Here is a 15507-nt window from a genome sequence, read left to right on the forward strand (position 1 = left end):
CGGCCAATTCACCACCCTACTGCCACCATGACCACCCGTGGCCACCACCATGGTCTCCCCTGACCCACGGTGGTCCCATCACCTACTAAAGCTACCCATAAAACCCCACAACCTGAACACGACAGCAACAACAAACTCGCCATCCTCTGTTTATGCGAAATTCCGGCAACACCGTACAAACCACCATGTCCGACCACCACCTAACCACCACGGTGGTCGACTATCATCCCTGGTCCCAACCCTAGTCACGGTCAGGTCTGGGTCACACGCAATAAGGGTCAAAAACCCATATAACCGATGATACACACACCCTTAAACACCTACACGAAAACCCATAAAAACACCCCTGCCCCGCCGGTCATTGGTGGTCAAACGGAGGTCCGGCTACCCTCTGGTGGTCCATGGTCATATTCACGGTCAAAGCAAGTCCTATGGTTGTCTAAATAACAAGTTATAACGAAGCGAAGTGTATACATGAGACGGTCTTAAAGTATTACCTTGAGGCGATAATAAAATTAATTCCTTTACTTTTCTCTTCCTTAATTCTTCTCTTCTTTCTTTTAGATCTCTTCCTTCTTCTTTTATGAATTATTTTCAGATTTATTATGGTATGTATAGTCTATATTTAGAGATTATATAAAACTAATTAGGAAACTATTATAATTACCTTATTCTAATTATTTTAGGAATTGCCATTATTATAATTACCATCATATTATTATTATTATTACATATATTAATCTTACCATAAGTAGGATTTCCTCATACAATATTTACTAATTTATTATTGTCATAACTTTATTATTATTATTAATATAATTATTATTACCTTTATATATTACTATTTCCATATTATATTATTATTAATTCCCGATACAAATCCCGATCACACTTATACTAATTGAACCATAAAATTCGGCCCAACTCACAATGGCACACGACCCAATGCTAAATATTAACTAAACCCAATTCCCGACTTGTACACTTAATTTATTATTTAATTACTCGTCTTATTGTAATTATTATCAGAAATGTGTTTAATTAATTATTAATTTACATAAATTACTTTAATAAATTATTATCAAAATATGGGGTATTACAAACGGTAGGCTTGATTGTTACTATTGCAAATAGTTTACCCTTTCACCTTTACATTAGTTAACACAAACGACTCTAAATCTTGGATAGCAAATGATTGGTGTTTCTTGATTAAGACTTGCAAATGATCGATTATTCCTGAAAAGGAAAATTAAGAAAACACATGTTAAATGGGCATGTCATCATTAATCAAATGAACCCAAGAAATTCCCCCTTTGATGATGACAAGCCCTAAGCAAAAAATGAATGTATCTTAATCCATATTCCCCCTTTCATATTCAGTCAAAGGTCATTATAAGAAAAATAGAGGGAGGCTAGTTACCCTTATGAAGTAATGACCTAAAGCAAGATAGACCAAACATAGTTAAGATACCACAAAGAAAGGATTAATCAAGTAACTTAGGCATAGGCAAGGATTAGTTAATTTACTTAGAGAAACTAGAACATGAGTTTAACTTTTCCCCCTCTTGACATCATCAAAAGGGCAAGGATGCTACCGTCAATCAAGAGCAAACACATATGAAGCAACACATAAAGACACACATAGCCGTGACACAATAACAAGGTTAACATAAACATAAGTTTAAACATTGTTCAAACTAAGTTCACCAAAGCTAAAAAGAGTTTAAAGTTACACCCACCAATTTTAAATAAGAGTGAGGGGCAAGGGGTGAAAGCAAAGGGCAAAAGATTCGGGTCATAAGAAGGGGGTAGGCACTAAGTGGAGGAAGCTTGTTCACCATCAGAATTTCCGTCTTCCAAGGGATCATACACATCATCATCCTTGGCTTGAAGAAGAGTGGAGATGATATCCACCTCTGCTCTTAGCGCATCAACCGAATTCTCAAGTTTACTGATGGCGGCCTCCTTTTTTGCAGAAACGCCCTTCATCCACTCACTCAAGTCATGGATGGCTTGAAAAACGGCTCCCATATTTGGACCATTATACTGACCCGTACCCTTGCTAGAGGACCCAACTTCACGAATGCGAGTCCCACGGGATTTCACAGCGGTAAGTTTGTCATCACCAATTCTTATGAGCATTTTACCAAATTGACCATCACTCATAGTGTCAAAACGGTCTTGAAACACCACACTTGTTGAAAGAAAAATACCGTTGGCTTTGAGAACCATAGACACCCACATACTATAAGGTAGATGGATGATACTTGTGTCATTGAGGTCACGGAGTTTAGCAGAAATAGCAGCAAATCGGCGGAACATAAGCCCGAGTAGGTTAAACTTTTTGTGTGTGGCGATGTGGTAGATGAGGTATTGTTGGCCAATGGAGATTTTGTTACGGTCACCCGAAGGATACAAGGTACGACAAAGTATATTAAAAATAAGGCGAAGGGGGGGGGGGGGGGAGGGAGGTATTTGGGTGTTGCCGATGGGTCCACAGGTGACAACCTTAGGGTAGACGACTTTAGCGACTGTAAGAGGGGAAGCATATTCAAGAGCGGGCCAAGTCTCTTTGGGTAAGTCGTCATATCCCTCATTGGGCATTTGGAGGATGGAGGCAAAGTCACTTTGAGTGAGAGTCAAAGGCTTACCATTAACTTTAGTAGTGAGGGAAGTTCCGGACTTGTCTACCCGTACCGACGCATAAAACTGATATACTTTGCTCACAAATACCGGTTCATGTAGTTCCATCAACTTTTCCCACCCTTCAGAAACCACGACATCCCTGACCTTGCAAAAATCCGGTCTCTCATGTCATGATTTATTGCAGCAAGAGCTGTTAACCAGGCTAATAATCTTCTGAAGGAAGGTCAGGGACAACCTAGCCATATCCTTACCTTACCGGGGCATTGCCTAGGATTACCAGGCATAGGCCAGGCCACAGCAGCCCCAGCAAACCAGATTCAGGCTAACAACAATGATCAGACAACTTCAGCTATCAGTCCAAGTTCATCAGGTCATAAGTGCACGTTCCAGGCTAACCACCAGCTGCTACCTTGGACAGCTGAATCTTTATTCAACTAAGATTAGATCAACCCTAGGGAGCCAGGCTTATTTCCCAATGAAATTCACAGAAAATCAAACTGAGAAGCCAGTTGTAGGAAGGGTAAATCAGATAAAGTAGAATTGCCATTTCTGGCCAAACAAGGGAAAACGCTCAACAAAGGACTCTTGGCTTGTTTCAGCATTCTTCAGATAAGACCTAGAGAAATAGTTGGTGCTTAAACCAAGGCCATTTGACTTCACACAACCATCCAAGGAAATACAGCAGTCTATGAGCAACCTGTCACTATCATGTCTGCAACACTTTTGTTTTTACTCAGTTTCCTTTAAATTCCTTTTGTATCCATTGTAATATATTTCCAATGTTCTTGTTTGATTCCTAAAACTAATCATGCCCCTTATATGGAGGTATCTAGGGTTTTATTTGTACTAAGACTTCACAGGAAAGGCCTATATAAGGACCTTTCTTCAGTCTGTTTTATTCAGACTTGATTAATGAAAAACCTTGAGATTTCTCTCAAAATTTGCAAATCTTATTAACTTTGCCGAGTCTTAGTAGTAAGTCAGACTTAATATCTTCTTGTTCTTGCTTATAAGGTGATTAAGGATTTGTGGTGTACCTTAGAACAAGTATGTGCTTGCTTGAGTTGTTTTAAGTTGCATTGTCTGTCTTAGTTTGATTTATTATGTGCTTGCTTGAATAACTTACTCTTGGGCTCCCAAATTATTATGTTTAACCTCTGTGCTTACTTGAGGGTGAATTTGATAATTATATCCTGGTTCCTAGTCATATTAAGAGTCGCTCAAATCTGCTGAGAAAGTTGTCTGAGAATCACAACATTTTAGTCTGGTTTTCTAATTATTAAAAATACTTAGAGTACTTGTAAAATTCTAAATTTTGGCTCAGTTTTATTTTGCTATCTTAAATAAATTGTCACCAATTTTCACGATTTATCAAGGTCATTTGCTATTTTTACAAAAATCCTAAAGTTCATTGCATTCCCTGAAGTTGTCCTTTGTCTATTGTCAGGGTTTGTCAAACTTGTGTGATTCCCTGTGGTTTACACTGAAAATTATGGTAAAATCCCATCTTGTGTTAGTCCTGAGTGAGAGAAAAGTGAGTTCATTTTCCTAGCTACATCAAAACTACAAAAACCAACCATGAGTGAAGAGAGATTAGTAGGAATGAAGGCAAACATGGATCAGTTAACCAACCTGGTTAATGTGACCCTGGAAGCTGTGAACACTGTCATGGCAAACATTCCCACTCCAAAAAGAGGAAGGCCACCACCCTACAGAGGAAGAGGCAGAGGTAGAGGTTTCTTTGGAGCAGGAAGAGGCCAACCACAGCATGAGAATGAAGAAGAGCTCAACTCAGAATCAGAAGAGTCTATGGTGGAAGAAGGTAACTACTTAGCTAGAGATAAAGATGTTAAAGTAGAGATCCCTGATTTCTATGGCAGTTTAAATTCTGAGGATTTGTTAGAGTTGCTTAGATATGTTGAGAGGGTCTTTGAGTTTAAGGGTTATGATGACACAAAAGCTTTTAAAGTTTCCATTTTAAAACTCATAGGATATGCATCTCTTTGGTATGAAATCATGAAACACCAAAAGATTAGAGATGGTAAGGAACCAGTCGGGTTTTGGGCTAAGTTGAAAAATAAATTAAAAGAGAAATTTATAGCCAAAGACTATACCCAGGATATCTTTATTAAACTGACTCAGTTGAGGAAAGACCAGCTATCTGTTGAAGCCTACCTTAGGAGATTTGAACAGCTAACCCTGCAATGTGAGGTTACTGAGAAACCTGAGCAAAAGATTGCTAGGTTTATTGAGGGTTTGGATCCTAAGATAGCTAGCAGGGTAAGGATGCAGCAGGTTTGGTCATTTGATGAAGTAGTCAACCTAGCTTTGAGAGTTGAGAAACTAAGAAAGGTTAAACCTGTCACAACTAGATTCTCCACCAAACCAACATTCAAACCTTATACTGGTGTCATAATCACTGAGAAACCTAAACGAGCTACCCAACTCACAGGAGACAAGGGAAGTACCCTAAGGCTAACTTACCTCTGTCCAGGGATAAGATCAAATGTTTTCAATGCCAAGGCTTTGGCCATTTCAATAAGGATTGTCCTTCTAACAGGGCTCTCATAGCCATGGAATTGAAGAGTGGAAAAGGGAAGGTTTAGTTGAGTATGAGGAGGATGAGACACTGGTCCTAGAAGAAGTGGAAACCGAGGAGGGAACAAAACAAGGACAAGCTGTAGCCCACCCTGACACAGGGCACAATTTGGTCCTATGGAGGGTTATGCACTCTCAACCAACTCCTCTAGAAGCTGATCAAAGATCCCTAATCTTCAGAAGCATATACACTGTACAAGGGAGGGTGTGTAATCTGATCATTGATGGAGGTAGCTGTACCAATGTAGCTTCCACCATTATGGTCAACAAGCTGAGTTTACTCACCCAGGAGCACCCAAGTCCATACAAGTTAAAGTGGTTAAACAAGGGCTCTCAAGTAAGAGTTTACAAGCAATGCATTGTTCCCTTTTCAATTGGAAAGGTGTACAAGGATGAAGTGTTATGTGATATGGTCCCTATTATAATACCTCGTAGTTAATAAGGCGTTCACTCGACCGGGTAGACCGAGTGGACCGAGTATAACCAATACTAGACTTAGTGGAGTTGTTATAATGCCCGCCTATGGAAGGTTCGTCTTAAAACCGTCATAACTTGAGATATAGACATGCTATTGATGTTATTCCAATTGGAGATTATATCTTGTTCTCTTAAAATTCCAACGGCAGCTCACATGCTCAAAATGACCAAGCAACGAGTGAGATATAACTGTTTTAAGAAAACTGGTCATTGCTGAGAACTGTGTCGCACTCGGCCGGGTGAGGTTCACTTGACCGAGTGGACCGGCAGTCGACCGAGTGAGCGACACTCGATCGAGTGGACTCACCATTCGATCGAGTGCCGCTGTTTTCAGAACACGGGATTTATCCCTTTCTCCAGTAACCCTAAAATCATTTCCACCTTCCTCCTTATCTCTCCAAACTTTCTCCCTTCTCTCTAAAACCCTCACAAACACCATATTAGGAGATTGAAGCTTGGTTTAGTGGATTTCTCACCTTCCTCCTTCCTTCCTCTTGATTTGTAAGTTAAGATCTACTCTTTTCTAGTCTTATGAACCCTAACTTTTGGGGGTTTTCAATTGGGTTGATTAATTAGCAATTAGTATGTGTTTATAGGTAATTAGAGGGTAATAATAAGGGGTTTTATATTTTATAATAGATTAGGATGTATTATGATAGTTGTTATGTGATTATTGTAGGATGAGACGGTTTTATTGGATGGATTCTTGTTGTCTTGGATTAGCTTATGGAGTATGCTAAACGGTAGGTTTATCCTACTCGGTTTCAATATTTTTGTGTGTGCATATTTGTGTGTCTTGCATCATCATTTTTATGTATGAGTCGATTGGGATAACATGTTGTTCTTTGAGGAAGTTTTATCCATAATATGTTGGGATTGAGTTCATGATGAGTCATATAATTGGTATTGTGTTGCATTTTCCATGTATGGTCATTGTTGTGTTGTGTTGGAGATCATTGGTGGTGTTACTTGGTCATTGAGGAGACGTAAGACGGTTGGGAGACCGTCTTGCGCTTAAGTCGCCTCTTGGATTTTCCCACTCCAAGGGGGATGTGCACATTAATGGCTTGAGTTACGGAGGGACTCGTGTGGTTGAGACACGACGTCTGGCAGGGGATCCGGTTGGCTTCCGGACCCGGTGCGTCTGGGCGTGTCGCGGTGCCTGTTTGTGATTATCGATACGTTTGGGCGTGTCCCGGTACCTGTTTGTGATTATCGGTACCTCTGGGCGTGTCCCGGTACCAGTGTGGTTGTCGGTATGTCTGGGCGTGTCCCGATACCGTGGTGGTGGTGGTTGTTGATAGTGGTTTATTCATATTAGTAGTCATGTTGCATATTCACACACTTGAGTCATGTCGCACTTTATTTGTTTATTGAAACTGACGTTTGTTGTGCCTATGTATTTATCACCTGTCTCTTTTGGGGGTGGCCTATGTCGATCCATATGATATCCTTTGGTAATATGGGGAGCAGGTTAGGTACAGATTGTTTGGATAGTACGTGGGAGACGGGACGAGCTTGATGAGTCACGAGACAAGTGTAGCTAGTTAGATGAGCATAGTAGCCATGAGTTATATTTTTATTCATTTGTTTACGTTTATGTAATTCACTAAACATTATAATTATTTATAAAATGTTCTATTATTGATGTTTTGAAACACTACCTCGGGAAACCGAGATGGTAACGCTCCAATTATCTTGGCCGGATAATTGGGGTGTTGATGCATGCGACCTACTTTTAGGGAGGCCATGGGAGTTTGATAGGAATGCCACTCACCAGGGAAAGGAAAATGCCTACAATTTCAAGCACAATGGCAAGAAGGTCACCCTGACCCCTTTGTCACCCAATCAAAGAGGCTATGGAAGCCCTAACATGCCTGAGGAAGTCAATGGAGTGTTGTTTCTATCTGAGGCAGCCATGATCAAAGAAATAAAACAAGAACAGCATTTGATAATTATGTTGCTAAGGGAAATCAACACTAAGGATAGCACTGGTGTGCCTGCAGAGGTTGAACCTCTAATTCAGAGGTACAAAGAAGTTTTTCCAGCTGAGTTGCCTAGTAGATTGCCACCCCTGGGAGGAATTGAGCATCACATAGACCTTGTACCTGGTTCTTTACTTCCTAACAGACCAGCTTACAGATGTGATCCCACAACAACCAAGGAACTGTAGCACCAAATTGAGAAATTGATGAGAAAAGGCTTTGTGAGGGAGTCACTGAGTCCATGTGCAGTGCCTGCTCTACTGGTGCCTATTAAAGATGGAACATGGAGAATGTGTACTAATAGCAAGGCTATAAAAAACATCACAGTCAAGTATAAGTTCCCCATTCCAAGATTGGATGATATGTTGGATGAGCTCAGTGGAGCCAAGATCTTTTCAAAAATAGATCCTAGAAAAGGGTATTATCAGGTGACGATAAGAGAAGGTGATGAGTGGAAAACAACTTTCTAAACCAAGCATGGCTTATATGAGTGGCTTGTCATGCCATTTGGTCTCTCTAATGCCCCAAGCACCTTCATGAGGCTAATGACTGAAGTTCTAAGGCCTTGCGTCGAAAAATTTGTTGTGGTATACTTTGATGACATACTCATCTACAGCAGCAGTCCAAATGAGCATCTATCCCACCTGGAAGCAGTTTTTAAAATACTCAGGGAACAGAAGCGGTATGGGAAGCTTGAGAAATATACCTTCATGGTCAATGAGGTAGCATTTCTAGGGTATATCATATATGGGATAGAAATATCAGTTGATCAGGAGAAGATTAAAGCTATGAAGACATGGCCAGTCCCACAAACAATCACAGAAGTAAGGGGGTTCCGTGGTCTGGTATCTTTTTACAGGAGATTCATCAAGAATTTTAGCTCAGTTGTTGCACCAATCACTGAGTGCATGAGAAAAGGGGATTTCCAATGGACTAAAGCTGCTCAACAGTCCTTTGGGAAAATCAAGAAGCTGATGTGTGAGATTCCCATTCTAAAGCTGTCAAACTTTGATCAATGTTTTGAAGTAGAGTGTGATGCCAGTGGAGTTGGAATAGGAGTTGTACTACTCCAGGGACAAAAATCAGTGGCTTATTTCAGTGAGAAACTGAATGGAGCTAAGTTGAGATACTCCACTTATGATAGGGAATTCTATGCCATCATCAGGGCCCTCACACATTGGGGTCACTACCTAAAACCTAAGCCATTTGTGTTACACTCAGATCATGAGGCCCTGAAGTACATCAATGGCCAACACAAGCTGAGCTATAGGCATGCTAAATGGGTGGAGTTCCTGCAAGCATTCACCTTTTTAAGCAAATACAAGGTAGGAAAACACAATGTAGTAGCTGATGCCCTATCTAGGAGGCACTCTCTGTTGACTATCATGAGTAACAAGGTCCTTGGGTTTGAGTTCATGAAGGAGATGTATAAAGAGGATCCTGATTTCTCTGAGGAATGGATCACTCACACAGAAGGAGGACCAATCCAGGGGAGGAAATATATGGTGCAAGAGGGTTTTCTATTTCATGACAACAAACTGTGTGTGCCAAGGGGATCTTACAGGGATTTGGTGATCAGGGAAGTCCATTCAGGAGGACTAGGGGGACATTTTGGGGTCCAGAAAAATCTAGAGATTTTACAGGATCAATTTTATTGGCCAAGAATGATAGGTAATGTTCAGACAGTCCTTAGAAGGTGCCCAACATGCCAGAAAGCCAAGAGCTCCTTCCAAGCAGGACCATACACTCCATTACCTATACCTGATAAACCCTAGGAAGATGTGAGCCTTGATTTCATTGTAGCCCTGCCTAGGACACAGAGAGGGAAGGATTCAATCATGGTAGTTGTGGATAGGTTTAAACAGATGCCTCACTTTATAGCCTACAAGAAAACTGAAGATGCTGCCAGTGTTGCTGAATTGTATCTCAAAGAAGTTGTGAGACTCCATAGGGTTCCTAAGACAATTGTCTCATACAAGGATACCAAGTTCATGAGTTACTTTTGGAAAACCCTATGGAAGCTCCTGAAGACAAAGCTCTTGTTCAGTACCTCCCACCACCCACAAACAAATGGCCAAACTGAGGTCACCAACAAAACTTTGGGGAGGATACTAAGGTGTCTAGTCAGCAAAACTGTGAAGGATTGGGATCTAAAGTTAGCTGCAGCTGAATTTGCATTCAATAGGGCACCCTCTACTACTACTGGTCACAGTCCCTTTGAGGTAGTATATGGGGTTAATCCAGTTATGCCCTTGGACTTGTCTTTTGTCTCAACGGGAGAGCTCAATACAGATGCCAAAAGAACAACTGAACAACTACTGAAGTTACATGAATCAGTGAAAAAACAAATTGAAAGGTCCAATGAGCTGTACAAGAAATAATCCAAAAAGCCTAGGAAGAAGAAATAATTTAAGGCGTGAGATCTGGTATGGCTGCACCTGAGGAAAGAAATATTTCCAAAAAAGAGAAAGAACAAGCTTATGCCTAGAGCAGATGAACCATTTAAGGTCTTGGAAAGAATTGGTCCAAATGCTTAGAAGATTGACTTGCCAGGGGATTATGGGGTTCATGGAACGTTCAATGTGGGTGATCTTAGTCCATTTTATGAAGATTCTGAGGAGGAGGAGGAGGAGGAGGATCTAGGCTTGAGAACAAGCCCTGTTCAACCAGGGGGGTTGCAGCTGGAGCTGTTAACCAGGCTAATGATCTTCTGAAGGAAGGCCAGGGACAACCTAGCCATAACTTTACCTTACTAGGGCATGGCCTAGGATTACGAGGCATAGGTCAGGCCACAGTAGCCCCAGCAAACCAGATTCAGGCTAATAAGAATGATCAGACAACTTTAGCTATCAGTCCAAATTCATCAGGTCACAAATGCACATTCCAGGCTAACCACCAGCTGCCACCTTGGCCAGCTGAGACATTATTCAACTAAGATTAGATCAACCCTAGGGAGCCAAGCTTATTTCCCAATGAAATTCACAGAAAATCAAACTGAGAAGCCAGTTGCAGGAAGGGTAAATCAGATAAAGTAGAATTGTCATTTCTGGCCAAACAAGGGAAAACTCTCAACAAAGGACTCTTGGCTTATTTCAGCATTCTTCAGATAACACCTAGAGCAACAGTTGGTGCTTGAACCAAGGCCATTTGACTTCACACAATCAGCCAAGGAAATACAGCAGTTTAGGAGCAACCTGTCACTATCATGCCTGTAACACTTTTGTTTTTACTCAGTTTCCTTTAAATTCCTTTTCTATCCGTTGTAATATATTTTCAATGTTCTTGTTTGCTTCCTAAAACTAATCCTGATCCTTAGATGGAGGTATCTAGGGTTTTATTTGTACTAAGACTTCACAGGAAAGGCCTATATAAGGACCCTTCCTCAATCTGTTTTACTCAGACTTGATTAATGAAAAACCTTGAGATTTCTCTCAAAATTAGTAAATCTTATTAACTTTGCTGAGTCTTTTTTTTTTTTGCAAGAATAGCAAGCCATGTATTCATCCATAAAGGGAATAATGAGGCAAATTCTTACAAAGATAGCCAATAACTTATATTTCTATCTAAGCATTTAAGTAATCTAGGAACTCTTTCTCCTCACTTGCATATGAAACATGAAATAAACGGACACATACAATATACTGGACTCGTCTTAACAGATAAGCAACATCATGTTCTGAGCCTCGAAAAATTCTGAAATTCCTCTCTTCCCATAGACAATACACCAAGGTGTGCATACATCCCAGGTACCAGCTGGTCTTCCAATGCCTTCGAGCATGCCTGTTAGAAATCCAAGCAATTTCTTGCTTCAAAGAGTTGGTTCTGCCCAGTACTTTCATCCATAGCATTAGACTCTGCCACAATGTTGCAGAATATGGACATTTAAAGAATAAATGACTGTGGCTTTCTAGTGCAGCTTTGCAAAGAACGCATCTGTTGACTATCATCATACCCTTCTTGTTTAAATGGTCAACTGTAGCCAGCTTCCCCTGCAATGCCAGAGTCATGATTACACTATGCTTTGGTAGAACTGCCCTATTCCAGACAGTCTTACCCCATCTCACAGTTCTTTCCTTATCTCTGAGCTGTTCATAAGCCAATGACAAACTGAATTTCCCATTCCTAACACAAGACTGGAGCACAGTCTTAGCAACATCAATGGTACCAGTTTTTTGAAGTAAATCATCTCTAACCTTTAGGAGACTCTTCCAACTTTCAGAGTGATAATTCTTGGATGTCATAGTCCAAAAATTACCAGCCTTGATGTTATAGAGATAGTTCCATGTTGTCCAAAAGCTCTCTGAAAACTTTGCTGAGTCTTAGTTGTAAGTCAGACTTAATATCTTCTTGTGCTTGCTTAAAAGGTGATTAAGAAACTGTGGTGTACCTTAGAACAGGTCTGTGCTTGCTTGAGCTGTTTTAAGCTGCATTGTCTGTCTTAGTTTGAGTTAGTCTGTGCTTGCTTGAATAACTTATTCTTGGACTCCCAAATTATTAAGTTTAACCTCTGTGCTTGCTTGAGGGTGAATTTGATAATTATATCCTGGTTCCTAGTCACATTAAGAGTCACTCAAATCTGCTGAGAAAGCTGTCTGAGAATCACAACATTTCAGTGTGGTTTTCTAATTATTAAAAATACTTAGGAGTGCTTGTAAAATTCTGAATTTTGGCTCAGTTTTAGTTTGCTATCTTAACCAAATTGTCACCAATTTTCACGATTTATCAAGGTCATTTGCTATTTTTTCAAAAATCCTAAAGTTCATTGCATTCCCTGAAGTTGTCCTTTGTCTGTTGTCAAGGTTTGTGAAATTTGTTTGAGTCCCTGTGGTTTACATTGCATTTGTCATAGACCCGCGACGAGTGAATGACGTCCTTTGAGATTAACCGTTCATAATTTTTGTAGATTGAAGGAGGTAGATCCAAATCTTCGATTTGTTGCCAGAGGCTTGCCACATCCCATTTAGAGACAAGCGGTACCGAGTAAGTGGGATCGAGATAAACCGCCTTACCCTCCCCGGTCACATTTGTCGTTTTAGTTTTCTTTAAGGGAGGTTACCTTTCTGATTTCCCCCTTTTGTTTCTAAGATCGAATTGGGTAGGCCTCGAAGTTGCTTTGTCAATCCCGACTTCATTCTCTTCTTCAGTAATGTTAGGAAGGGATAAAGTTGCTTTTCCTTTTCTTTTATTGACCTTCTTTAATGGCCCCGATTTGTTGCATGGGGTGACTTCTTCTGCAGAATAAAGCGGTTGATCCAAAGGATCAACAACCTTATTTTCCTCGTCATCGAGGGTGACGCTTTCAGTGGAGGATCCAGATCCTTGATCCCCCCTCCCTTTTCTTTGCACCTCTAGTGCGATTTCCGATCATGGAAGAGATCGAAGCTTCATCAGGTATCGGTTTTTCTGGGGATAAGGTAGCTATTGGGTCGGGTTTAATGGGTGTTTCTGGGTTAGGGTTTCTTGGAAAGGCATAGGATTCCTTTCTTGGTTCAGGATGTGTGATGGTTGATGAGGTTGGTGTAGGGGACGGCTGGGATGGATTGTTGGTTGAAGACGGATTGGTCATCTTTGATGATTTGATGGGTAGGGTTGTGTTGAATGAGGTTTTTACCATAGTAAGAAATGGTAAGATTTGGTTTTAAGGTAGGTAAGAGAGGGAAGGTGAACGGTTGGTTGGTGAAGACGGCATTGGATATGGATTTTGTAAGGGTTTTGAAAACTTTGTGGATATATTAGCCCAATTAAGAGAGGGGTTGAGGGGTAGTTAGCCCAGATAAATGAAATGTAAACAACCCAAATTCAAGATGGTGAGTGTAAAATAAACATAGATTTTGATATGAGGTTGAGTGATTATTCATGCACAATTACGGTATCGATTTACGGTCAAGACACGATATGCATACACTAGAGTGAACAATACCATACTAACATGTCCCTTTTAGTCAATCATTTAGGAGAATTAATAAGATCATATTCAAAAATAATAAGCAATTAATTAGACTAATATCTAACATGTCCCTATGCTTCCCGAAACACCTTTGCATGATCAAGACTCGCTCTTATTAGCCTCGTGAACTTGGGTGAATGCTAATTTGACGGGAAAAAGCTAATGAGTGCTTCATTTCCAACAAAATGCAATGAATACGAGCAAAATCACCTAGAACACCGAATTAGCTCACAAATACACTAATAGAAGTGCAATAGTCAAATAAACCGAGCTAAAATAGGGGTTAAAGTATGTATAAAATGGAAGCGGTAATTCTTATCAAAAATCGGCGGCAAACAACAACCAGGGGTCAGCTACCAAGCCTTCTACATCAGCTAGTATAGTGCAAGGGGGTGGACAAAAGAGCAGTGGCAAATTGTTTATGATGGACAAGCAAGCTGCTGAGGATGATGCACACGTGATCACCGATACTTTTCTTGTTAACAACATTTCTACTTTTGTTTTGTTTGATTCGGGGGCATCGCATTCGTTTGTATCGTCAATGTGACACCCTCATTCATTGCGGAAAAGTAAACACATAATTCTAGATAAAAACTGCATGGATATGTTTGTAATAGGTTCATTTGGGTAAAACCCTGTAATTTTTAAAACCGAGGACGAAACCTGAACCTGTTATAAAAATATCCAAATGGGAAGGTGTCAAACATGCAAGGTCCAAAATAAATCTCATAGATAAAACATCGCTAAAGTCGCGAAACAAAGTTATACAACCCAAATATGAAAAAGGGAGACATATGTCCCTAAAAAGTATATGACATAAAAAGTGTTTAAGGGTCACAATAAAATAAAGCCAATCTAGGTCCCAAGGTTACTTTGCTCGCTAGCTCGTTCATGTACCCCATATATGCATCACCTACCTGTCAATCGCATTTTATACAAATACGAAAGCCACAGTCAGTGGGGAGTAACTCCGAGTTCTCCCAGCCACGAAATGTCATAATTAATATAACATGTAAACATAAGAATATGAATATGAATAACACATAGCCTTAGCAATATAGATGCTAGACAATCGTGCTTATCATGTGAACAACAATATAACAACACATAGTCCTAGCATGTGAATACTAGACCGACTCATACTACACTATCATGTGAATCACATAACATCCAGGAATCCAAACTCTATCAACCATAGCCGGCTTGCATCTCACCTTCTATGATTCATAGAATCAACAAACAAGAAAGGACAATATATCTAGAGACAGGCATAAGTTCCTAGTACCGTCAATAGTCACTCTGTAACTCGAGTCTATACCACGAGGTAAGGTAAACACCCTAGTCCTAAACCTGCGCAGACCTAGCGACATGCGGAAAACTACCGCATCCAAGACCCATGATAACAACACATGAGTACCCCTAAGGAGTCCACCAAAGGGTTGGCTAGTACTTAAGCTGACCACATACTTCTAAGAGTACGTCGTCAGAGGTCATGCCCTAACTTGGATATAAACCCACCAAGCTAAGACACAAAGGCTATTAAGCGGTGAACATACACTCGTCAAAGACTATAATGGCCTATCTATGATGAAGGCCGAAATACTCACCTAGGACCTAGTCCCAGCTTGAATACTTTAGCCCACACCACACAAGACATGTAGGACACCCATTTAACCATAAGAGGGGCAAAGAGTCCAAACTTGCACACATAAAAGATCATACACACCCTAGCATATGAAAGGCTACGCAAGAGCATATTCAGCTGACAATCCAACAATATCTCCAATATCAATAATAATCCAAATTCCAGCTAACCAACAGTACCATAATCCATGAGAACAAGCTAAAATGGCA

General features: G+C 40.4%; 1 protein-coding gene across 1 annotated transcript; it reads right to left on the bottom strand.

Moving 5' to 3' along the window:
• Window positions 1–11269: 11269 nt before the first annotated feature.
• LOC141651530 (uncharacterized) lies at window positions 11270–11947 on the bottom strand. The gene has a single exon (XM_074459238.1). The coding sequence runs from the start codon at window positions 11945–11947 to the stop codon at window positions 11270–11272; it is 678 nt and encodes a 225-aa protein (XP_074315339.1).
• Between the last annotated feature and the right edge of the window lie 3560 nt (window positions 11948–15507).

This window comes from Silene latifolia, chromosome 4, assembly GCF_048544455.1.
Source record: "Silene latifolia isolate original U9 population chromosome 4, ASM4854445v1, whole genome shotgun sequence".
Taxonomy (NCBI): Eukaryota; Viridiplantae; Streptophyta; class Magnoliopsida; order Caryophyllales; family Caryophyllaceae; genus Silene; species Silene latifolia.

What these genes read in the sequence shown, in the direction of transcription:
- LOC141651530 (XM_074459238.1), bottom strand. Translation starts at nt 11,947, where the DNA reads ATGACATCCAAGAATTATCACTCTGAAAGTTGGAAGAGTCTCCTAAAG.